The sequence below is a fragment of the Mus caroli genome, chromosome 8 (genome assembly GCF_900094665.2).
Source record: "Mus caroli chromosome 8, CAROLI_EIJ_v1.1, whole genome shotgun sequence".
NCBI classification, from domain to species: Eukaryota; Metazoa; Chordata; class Mammalia; order Rodentia; family Muridae; genus Mus; species Mus caroli.
In genome coordinates this window covers 84,840,700-84,851,695 of record NC_034577.1, presented here as the reverse complement: position 1 = coordinate 84,851,695, position 10,996 = coordinate 84,840,700, and the positions used below count along the sequence as shown (strand labels likewise).

Genomic DNA, 10,996 nt, shown 5'->3' with positions numbered 1-10,996 from the left:
TACAACCACTCTGGAAATCAGTCTGGCGGTTCCTCACTCACATCTTATATTAAATTTTTACATTTCTCCATCATGTATGCACATGTATATGCATGCACACACAACACACAGAATATAAACTAAATGAAAATATGTCTATAGTTGTACATTAATACTTATTTCTAATGTTTTCCACATTATGTCAAATATTAAATATTTCATTTTAAACAGGAAAAGAAAGAAAAATTCTATAATAAGAGATCTGTTCAGTAATAGAGGAGGTGTAGTTCCAATAAGATAGAACTTTAGAATAACAGGAGTTCACACAATCATGAGGGTATTTTCTATAGAGACACAGAAACTGTAAGGAAAACAAAAAAGCATCCTAGGCCCATGGTTCCTCCATTTCTGTCTGTGAACCTACTGCAAACCTAACTTTAGTGAATTACTGGGATTCTGCCTTGAGATCCAGTTTTTCTCTGGAAGAAAAACAAAAAACAAAAAAAAACCCCTCAAACAAAACTGCAAAATGTCCCATGCAGCAGAAAACCAATCGGTGACTATGACACACAAGGAAGGGAATGATCACTTCCATTCTAAAACAGCTACGGGAAAGCACGTGATTAAGCCCAGGTCTCCTGTGATTAAGATATTTTAGCACTACATCTCAGACTGGTGGACAGCGAAGTGTAGGTTCAGATCTGCCTCCCCCTTCTTACTTCCATGCAAGCAGTTAGGACTCCACAGCATCTCCTCTGATGACGTCCATGTAACTCCCTGAGCCTCGATGCAGGGTGTGTGATGGAGACATCCCAATTAGGGCTCAGTGCTCTAGAGGCTCTGCCTCTGCACATGTCCCAGTGCTGGTTGCTAGTCACTGCAAGAAGAAGCTCTCTGCGGAAGGTTTTGGTTTTATAAAGGGGGTTTTACAGCATCCTTTCTTTCAGAGAGAAGGAATGTTCTCAGAAGTCTTGTGCCTGCCCCCTTTTTTAGAGGTTTGACAGCATTCTGCAGCAAATTCGCCAGGACCCGAGCTTCTCTTGTGACAATCTCATTGCTACCCTATTCCCATGATCAATTCAGAAGTGTTCATGTCTTTTTACCTATTTCGGCGAATCTAGTGTCACTATAAATTTATACATTTCTTCAAGATTTTCCAATGTACTGGAATGTAACACTTCGAAGCCCTCTGTAACGCCCATGAACATCTCAGCGAGCCGTTGTAGTGCCTCCTTTACGTATCTTGTCATTAGCTTGAATCCTCTCCTTCTTTCCTCTTATTTAACTTTTGAAAGGCAAATTCTTCTTTTTACTGTGATATTTTTCTTGTCTACATTAATTTTCACCCTGATTTTTACTCTTTCTTTTTAATAATATAGTTTTTAAATGAAAAAGTTTAAATGAAAAGCTCAGGGGGCTACATGGACATTCTTCTCACTGCACTGCTCAGATAAAGCTGACACTGCTCACTTCAGTGCATCAGAGAAGATGCTGTGGGGTCTGAACTACTTGCACAAAGGTAGGAAGACAGGGGCAGATCTGAACCTACTCTTCACTGTCCACCAGTCTGAGATGTTATGGTAAAATAACTTAATCACGGGAGAGCCTAGTTTAATCCTGTGCTTTCCTGTGATTAAGGGATCATATTCTATACCTTCTCCCAATGGCACTCAGATCTCTTCTTACCCATCCAACTTCATAACACTTTTCTCTCTTAAAAACCAAACCAAACCAAAACATGAAACCAAAGCAAAAGAAAGGTGTAATTTTAATCTATTAACCTTAAGTTTGGTTTAGTCTTATTTTTCTCAGCTCTTTAGATATACCACTGCACCATTTACCTGCTTTATGTTTTAAAACTTTCAACCTAGGCACTTTCTAACTATACATTTTCCTTCAAAACTGCATTTATGTATCTCAAAGTTTGCTTACAGTGTATTTTTTATTCACGTGATTCTAGAAATCTAATTTTTTTTCATTCTGATATATTCACTGGGCATCCATTAATAACAAAATATCTCATCAGGGTAGGAATTCATGACATATCAATCAGATGGAAGAACATGCTATGCTTACTGTACCTTCAGAAGGAAGGGTTAAAACCTATGTTGATTATTGATTAGCCTGTAGAACAATGATCTACATATTAAAGAAGAGGGAGAAGATTAATAGGAATTTCACTTACACATATCATTTTATTTTGCTTTAGTCTTTCTCTGTACAGCTCTGGTTGGCCTGACACTCACTGTGTAGACAAGGCTAGCCTTAAACCCAGAGAGTCCTCTGACTCCCAAGTGCTGTGATTAAAAGGGTACACCATCACACCCTGCTCACTATCTAATTTTGAGTCAAACCTAGGTCTTTGAACAAATGATAGTAAGGTTTCTTCTAGATCCAAGAACTAATAATAATAATAATAAATAATAATAATAATAATAATAAGTATATAACTCAGCTATTATTCGGTATACATTGGCTTATTGGAAGTGTCATCATCTTTACAGAGAAAATATTTTCCAATTTATCAGATAACTCAGTGAACTTTTGAAATACTACCAGTTTTTATGTTTGAGCTGTATGAACAATTGTTTCTCTGCAGTTGTACATAAAATGTTTTTAAACTTAAAATGAGTTAATGTATAATGTACTTCAGTGTGTCATAATGGAGATATGATGTTTTTCTTTTTAAGAATGGAGTGTGTGCCTGTATCTGTGCATAGGTATTTGTGTGTTTTACTTTTGTGTGGGTAGTTTTTTGTAAGTGTTCTCTCTTTTTTTCTTTTGTAAGAAGGGGGTTTGGTCTGGAGGTGGGAAGGATCTGGAAGGAATTAGGGGAGAAGAAATTTTTCAATAAACACACACGAGTGAATATTGTTCAATATTTATTTATTTATTTATTTACTTATTTACTTACTTACTTACTTATTCTCAGCCTCTTCCCTACTCTCCTTCCAGTTCCCCAATCCCACTCCCCCTATTTCATGTCCTCTTCTCCTCAGAGAAGGTGAGGGCCCCCATAGGTACCAGCCTTCTCTGGAGCATCAAGTTGCAGAAGAACTAGTCACATTCTTTCCCACTGAGGACAGACAAGCAGCCCAGCTAGGGAAAAGAGATTCAAAGGTAGACCACAGAGTCAGAGACAGCCCCCAACTCCAATTGTTAGGGGACTCACATGAAGACTAAACTGCACATCTGCTACTGATGTGTCAGGGGCCTAGATCCAGCCTCTGAAAGTTTTTTGTTTTTTGGTTCAGTCTCTGTGAGCCCCCATTGGGCCAGCTTAGTTGACTCTGTAGATCTTCTCCTGGTGATCTTGACACCTCTGCCTTCCTCAATCCTTCCTCCAACTCTTCCATAAGACTGTCTAAGCTCCACCTCATGTTTGGCTGTGGGTATGTGCATCTGTTTCCATTAGCTGCTGGATGAAGCCTCTCAGAAGACAGTTATGTTAAGCTCCCATCTGCAAGCATAACAGAGTATCATTGATAGTGTCAGAAGTTGGCTCTTTCCCACGAGATGGGTCTCAAGTTGGGTCAGACACTGGTTGACCATTCCCCCAGTTTCTACTTCATCTTTATTCCTGCACATCTTGAAGGCAGGAAAAATTTTAGGTTGAAGGTTTTATGGGTAGGTTTGTGTGCCCCTCCTCCCACCAGAAGTTCCACCTGGCTACAGGAGGAATCAATATATCTTACTTCAAAAGACGGTATTCCACCAAATTGGAAAATCTAAACCCAGTAGATAATTTTCTTGATAGATACCACTTACCAAAGTTAAATCAAGATTGGGTAAACAATCTAAACAATCCCACAGCCCCTAAGGAAATAGAATCAGTCATTAAAATCTCGTAACCAAAAGAATCCCAGGGCCAGATGGTTGTAGAGGAGAATTCTTCCAAGCTTTCAAAGAACAGCTAATACCATTACTCTTCAAACTGTTCCACAAAATACAAAGAGAAGGCACAGACTCATTCTATGAGACCACAGTCACCCTCACATCTGTTCATTTTTCTAGATTCCTTTTCCATTGATTTTTAATTTTACCCCATTATGAGTTGATTATATACAAGAATTTGCTTCAATTATTTTGTGTTTGTTAAGAATGGCTTTATAACTCAGAATATAATTCATTTTGGAAAAAGTCCCATGGGCTATAGAGAATATATATTCTGTAGTTGTTGAATGGGACATGGTAAGTATTTGATTAATCATTTCATCTGTGGTGGTCTAACTGTGAAGGCTCTTGGCAAATGATTTATCATCGTCATCGTCGTCATCGTCATTGTCATCATCATCATCATCTTTATTTTTTTTCTATTGTTTTGGTTTTTTGAGACAGGGTTTCTCTGTGTAGCCCTGGCTGTCCTGGAACTCACTCTGTATTCCAGGCTGGCCTCAAACTCAGAAATCTGCCTGCCTCTGCCTCCCAAGTGCACTGTCTGGCATCATCTTTATTATGTTGTTTTACTGTTATTATTTATGATCTGTCTGTTGATAAGAATAGAGTATTGAAATGAAACACTGTATTTGTATGTAGACTTGTCTATACCTTATGTTCAGTGATGTTTGGTTTATAAAACTTGGTCTAACAGCATTTAGGCAAGTAAATATTTACTATTGTTATATCATCTTTGTATATTGTGCCTTTAATAGTATATAGTAACTATCTTATCTCTTCTTATTAAATTTGGCTTGGGGTCTACTTTGTCTGACACAGCAATGGTAACTCCATTTTTCCTTGCTTGGTAAATCATTTTCCCACTGTCCTCTTCCAATGCCTGTGTATGTTTATCACATAGTTGGCTGTTTTCCTGTTGGGTTTAAACATTTTTTTTTTTTTACCTTCTGTCTTAGTCACCTTAGGAGATCATTGGCTTACCAAGTTGAACATACTTGAGTCTTTCCTGGTCCTCAGTTGTTTATTATCTGTTCCTCTCACAAACTTCATTTTTCCCCCTGGGTTCCTGTGTTGTTTGTGACTGTCTTGTCCTTCCTCTGTGTTAGAACTTCCCCTCTCTCCTTTCCTCCCTTTAAGCCATCAGTTCTCAAACTGTGGGTAGTGACCTGTTGGGGGGTTGAATTATCCTTTCACAGGGGTCACATATCAAATATCCTGAATATCTAATATTTATATTGTGACTTATAACAGTAGCCCAGTTCCAGTTATGAAGTAGCAACAAAAATAATTTTATGGCTGGGGGTCATCACAACAGGAGGAACTGTATTAAATGGTCACAGCATGAAGAAGGTTGGGAACCACGCTTCTGAACTTTTCCATATACCCCTCCTTTCTGTCTTTCAAATTCATGGACTGTTTTTTTTTCTTTAATCATTGTTACATACATATACGCACATATATAAATTCACAAATACAGCCTGCTCAGAAGGAACACAGTTACTTACCTAAAACCAAGTTACTTGTGTGTATGCTTTCAGGGCTGATCATTTGGTGTTGGGTAGCCAACTGTTGTGTCCTTACCCAGGTTAGCATGGTTCTGTGCTCGCAACTCGCGTTAGCTGATGATTTGTTTTTAAACAGCTTAGTTATATTACAGCCGAGGAAATAAAGACATTTAGAAACAAATTAATCTGTCTTCACCTGACATTCAGCAGAGACTATTACCTTAACAGAAAATGGATTTCTCTCTTCCAAAGGACTGCTGGGTCTTGGACTCTATAGTATACATGCTATTTTCACATGTGGAATCTAGAATTATGTGTGTGTGTGGAGGGGGGCGAGGCAAGGAAGGGGAGAGGGAGGGAGAGGACAGAAACTAGAGATGGGACTCTTATAAATGAGGAAAATACCCTTGAGAGGTGAGATCATTGAAAATCTGGAAGGCTCGACTGATTCAAGGCTGTCTCAGAAGCCCTGATGTATAGAGAAGGAACATAGCTCTTTCTCTAAACCAGGAACAAGTTTGGCAGAGCCAGTAATAGCCTGAACCCAGGGACATGAGAGCTTTTTCCTGATGTTGTAGGAGAAGGAACACAGTTACTTATCTAAAACCAAGAATTTGCTTAGTAGAGACATTAATGGCTTGGATCCAGCACCTGGGGAAGCTGTGGCTTTGGATCCTGGAAACCTAATTCTTCCCTCTATATTTATGGTTACCAGTCCCAAGGCCACTGTGTGCTTGGTCTCTCAAACTTTTCAGATACCCCGCATTTCTCTTTTGCAACATTGCTTGATTAACTTCCTGACTTCATCTCATTGTAAGATTGTTTCTGCTGGCTCTGTCTGATTTCTCTCCCAGGAATAGTATATAAGATGCTATACTTCTTAGTAAATTTGCTTGGCATAACACACTGCTTGTGTAAGATTTCTTAAGCCCATCTTTTCTATCTCCTTAACTCTGACACCCTGCACCTTGTTTCTCAGGACTCTATCATTCAGGAATGATTTGCTGGCCTAGGTCAGAAACCCACATGACACAAAATCTCAGAGGTTAGCCAGCTGGGAGGAGAACAGGGATAAACAAGAAGGGTGTGTGAGGACAAAGTGGGAGGAGGACAAAAAAGGAAAAAAAATTAAGGCATATTTATGAAAGTGCCACAATACCACCTACAAAATGATTTTAAAGAAGATACTGTAGACCCTTAGGCAGAACAGAACCCCAAACACATAGCTAAATTAGAAAATGATGCTGCACATGTTGCCTTGGTTACATGAGTGTGGGGGAGTTTAGTCTCTCACTGAAGAAAACTACATTCACAGATACCTGGGGGTGGGGGTGGTAATAGAGTGTTAGGCTTGCAGGTTTCCTTTCCCATTTTCTTTCCTGTAGAAGGAAATGCTAGGCATTGTGGTTAATGTTTGAATAATGGACAGATAATGAATAGGCAGATAACTAGACTATGGAGGGATACCTACTATGGGGAGAAACTGTCTCCAAACCCCTGTTCTAGTAGTGATCTCTTTGACCTTAGAGTAGAGTAGAAGAAGAGAGGGCACTTTATAGGAGTATTGTAAGGGCAGTATTTAGACATCAGCGGACCCTGGATAAAGTATAAAGACCATGGGTCTAGAACTCAAGGAAGCACAAGCCCAGGGATGCCAAAAGAGGTATTCAAATCTTGGAGCTGAGATGTTCGAAGGTTTTGATTTGTTCTAAAATTTATCATTGTTTACTGGAGATGTCAAATCAAAGCTTTTCCCTGTCTGAAGGCACTTACCTGCTGTGCTAGACTCTGCCTTTGGGAGGCTCACAGAACACTGAGGTTTGAATTCCAAAGGGGAGAAACATTATGTAAGAAGTTCCTTGGTTGGTTTATGGACCTCTGTTATCTGAGAGTTGTCCAATGGCTGGTCAAATAAGAGAGAGAGAGAGTTTGTTTAAACTCTAGGTCGGTGTGACTAAGAAGTCCCATTAGGCACCCAGAGAGCTCTCAGTCAGGAATTTTCATTTGGTGATTCTATGCAAATTGACTGAGTGGGCAGGATTTCAGGCATGAGTTTATAGCTGTGGGACAGGATCAGTGCATTATCTCCACCACCAGACACCTCACTAGACCTCAGAGCTACTATTCTTCCATGATGTGGCTCTGTGCTTTGAGTCTGATCTCTCTCACTGCTTGCTTGAGTCTGGGTGAGTATTTCTGGGAGCACATTTGAAATTCTTTGTCCTGGGCCTTGGTGAATGCAGATGCATTCAGGAAAATTAAAAACAGATCCCATTTCTTAGAGGTGTTCACCCTCCAGATATGGACAGAACACACGAGTTACTCTAAGCTGAGGGCTTTGGAGTTTTATGTCCTTGAGTGAGGAATTTAACTTTGCAGTGCCTGCTTCTTCCCCATTGGGTTGCAGTCCAGTGTGAAATGAACAATTTTCTGTAACACTCTGAATACCGGCTGGTCTAGGGGATATATATATATATATATATATATATATATATATATGATTGAAAGTAGAGTATATCCATAGGAAGTTTGACTTGTAGAATTAGCCAAGAACTGTTGAGCATTGAAAAGGTAATTTCTTCCTGAAAATTTCCTGAAAATGGGTGGGGCAAAGCAATGAAGTTATGGCAGAGGGAGATGCACTGGGGTTATTTAGAAGGCTGAGGCAGAATGGAAGCTGCTGTCAATGGTCTTTGTCATGATTTACCCTGGAAAGAAGAGGGGAGACAGGGGAAAGTGGTATAGCCTTGCCTAGTTGGGATAATTTCAGGGGATTTTAAAGATTTAGAAGCTGAGTCTATAAATTTCTGATATACATCTCCAGATCATTGTGTAACTCTTTCCTCTCATTATAGAAGTGTCTACTGTAGCATAGAATTTTGGAAGTCACACAAAATAGCAATGCTGTTACCTATGGACATTTCAACATGTATGCGTCTTAGGAAAGATACCTCGTTGGGTCTGGTAACCTAAAAGCAAAGAGAATAAGCATATGGTTTTCCTCAGTGCGTGGCATGATTTTTTATAACACTGTTTATAGCACTATTGGCTACTCTTGATAACAGACACTCTCGGGCTGGTGAGATGGCTCAGTGGGTAAGAGCACCCGACTGCTCTTCCGAAGGTCCAGAGTTCAAATCCCAGCAACCACATGGTGGCTCACAACCATCCGTAATGAGATCTGACGCCCTCTTCTGGTCTGTCTGAAGACAGCTACAGTACACTTACATATAATAAATAAATAAATCTTTAAAAAAAAAAACAGACACTCTCAAAACTATGATGGACTTGTTGCATTGTTAAATCATTGATCTTGAAGGAAAAACATCTCAAATAAAACATACCTTAAGTTAGAGATACACAGTAGTCAGAAAGAGAACAAATGAGAAGCTATGGGGAGATGAGAGAAGGACTTCGCAGAGCAAGAATAGAGCAGAGGCAGTAGTTATGCAAAGGCCCGATACCCAATTCTCTCCTTCTGCATGATCATGCTTAATGTTATGACTCGCCTCTTCTAGAACCTGAGTGATCCCATAGCTATTTATTGTGTTTATTTACCCACTACATAAAGCCCCTTGGCTAGGTATTCGGTGTCCTTCTTTACACATACCCAATAACACAGGATTATAATCTCTCCCCTTGGACTGACCTGGTTGTATTCATATGCCGTTTTCTCTTCCCAGAAGTGCCCTGCATGGTGCTGTCTCTAGCCATCTGTGCTCCATGCTTATTCTTCATTTATTCTCCATCTTGTCATCTCCCTGCTCGGTTCTGAGTCTGATGTTCTCAATGATGACACCAGCCAAAAGGCCTCATTCCTTCTAATTTCTGTATCTCCTGCTTATCCTTCTTGCAAGTCCCAACCTCTTTATTATCTGAAGGAAGTGTGTCTGTGGTCCTTTTCATGAGGTCATCCTCCAAAGGATAGGGCCACTGTTGGTCATTGTCTCATCCAGCACACAGCTCAGCACTGAGATGTGAATAAATGTCTCTAGTGGTGTCTCAGAGAGAAAACAAATGATATATTTATTCACAATGGGCTCTTTTTTTGCAACTACTTTGGCTAATTTTATACATCCAGTTTCAATTTTCTCCTTCCATCCTTCTTCTAATATAGGAAGAAAATTTCCTTCATCTTACATGAAAAGAAGCCATGGCCTAGAGTGTTGGGATAATAGTTAAGCTCACATGCCTACAGAGTGAAAAAGCCTGCTTGGAATCCAGGTCTGACCTTTCCCTTCTGTTCTATCCCCATTTTCTCTTGTCAAACAGGACACCCATCCTCACCACCTGTGGTGCACACTGTTCATGGCAAAGTCCTGGGGAAGTATGTCAGCTTAGAAGGATTCACACAGCCTGTGGCCGTCTTCCTGGGAGTCCCCTTTGCCAAGCCCCCTCTTGGATCTCTGAGGTTTGCTCCACCAGAGCCTGCAGAGCCCTGGAGCTTTGTGAAGCACACCACCTCCTACCCTCCTTTGTAAGCCACTGGTGCCCTGTTTGGGGGTCCTTGTTCTTATAAATTGAGCACCAACTTCCTGACTGTTTCAGGTGCCTTTCTATTGCTGTGTAGACACCATGACCAAGGCAATTATAGGAGAAAGAGTTGAATTTGAATGAAGACTTACAATGTCAGAGGATGAGTCCATGACTGTCATGTCAAGGAGCATGGTAGTACTTTAGCAGGCATGGTGCTTGAGCAGTAGCTGAGAGCTCACATATTAAGACAACCATGGACCAAAGGTAGGGGAACTAACTTGGAATGATATGCATTTTGAAACCTTAAGCCTATCCCCAGAGACACACCTCCTCCAACAAGGCCACACCTCCCAAACAGTTTTACCAAGTGAACACGAAGTATCCAAATGCATGAGCCTCTGGAGGTCACTCTTATTTAAGACACCATACTAAGTAACTGTCTGTGAGGCAGTTGTCTAACATCTGTGCTTCAGATTTTTATTCTATAAAATGGGGAAAAATAATAGATGTGTGTGGTTGATGTGGGTCTTAAATGACTTTTGTTCATAAAGAGTAAGTGTTTGAATACTTGAAGGACTCCATAATTGCCTCCATTCTTCTCTGTGTTGGACCATTAATTTCTCTTATAAGGGGAGCCATCAGTGATTGCTAGGCTTTGGAAAAGGCAGAACCTTAGCAGGTCAGGGCAGCAGTGCCCTTAGGGTTAATACTTTTTTCCTGGACCTGGCATTTTGAGTCCCAGTAGAGGAAAATAATTTACCCCAAATGGCCCAGATTATTAGTGGTTGAAGCAGAACTATGATGTAGTTTTTCCTAAGCTCCCTTATAAAGCACAATTCCTGATCTGTGCAGTGTATGTGTTTGTTGTTAGAAGTTGTGCCATTGGTTGATGAAAATATCTCAACGATAAGGACATGTTCTTCTGATGGAGTACATCAGTCTATAGCTCATAATAGAAAGCTCAGCAGAGGCTTGGACACAACATCTGTCCTGGCCATGAAGAGGATGCTGTATTGAAGGACAGGCCAGCATCTGAGTTCTTCTCTCCTGGGCTTAGGGTATCCAAAAACTCTGGGAAGGAGAAAGACACCAAACCCTTCTCTCTCTCTCTCTCTCTCTCTCTCTCTCTCTCTCTCTCT

The 10,996-nt window shown here is 40.3% G+C and overlaps 1 protein-coding gene across 1 annotated transcript in view; it reads left to right on the top strand.

The window, feature by feature from the left end:
* Positions 1-7,335: 7,335 nt before the first annotated feature.
* Positions 7,336-10,996, top strand: part of LOC110300014 (liver carboxylesterase 1) — a 31,788-nt gene continuing 28,127 nt past the window's right edge. The window contains exons 1-2 of the mRNA XM_021170045.1: positions 7,336-7,567; positions 9,654-9,858. Coding sequence (XP_021025704.1) covers positions 7,513-7,567; positions 9,654-9,858 — 260 coding nt within the window. The 5' untranslated portion in view covers positions 7,336-7,512. The remainder of the gene's footprint in view (positions 7,568-9,653; positions 9,859-10,996) is intronic.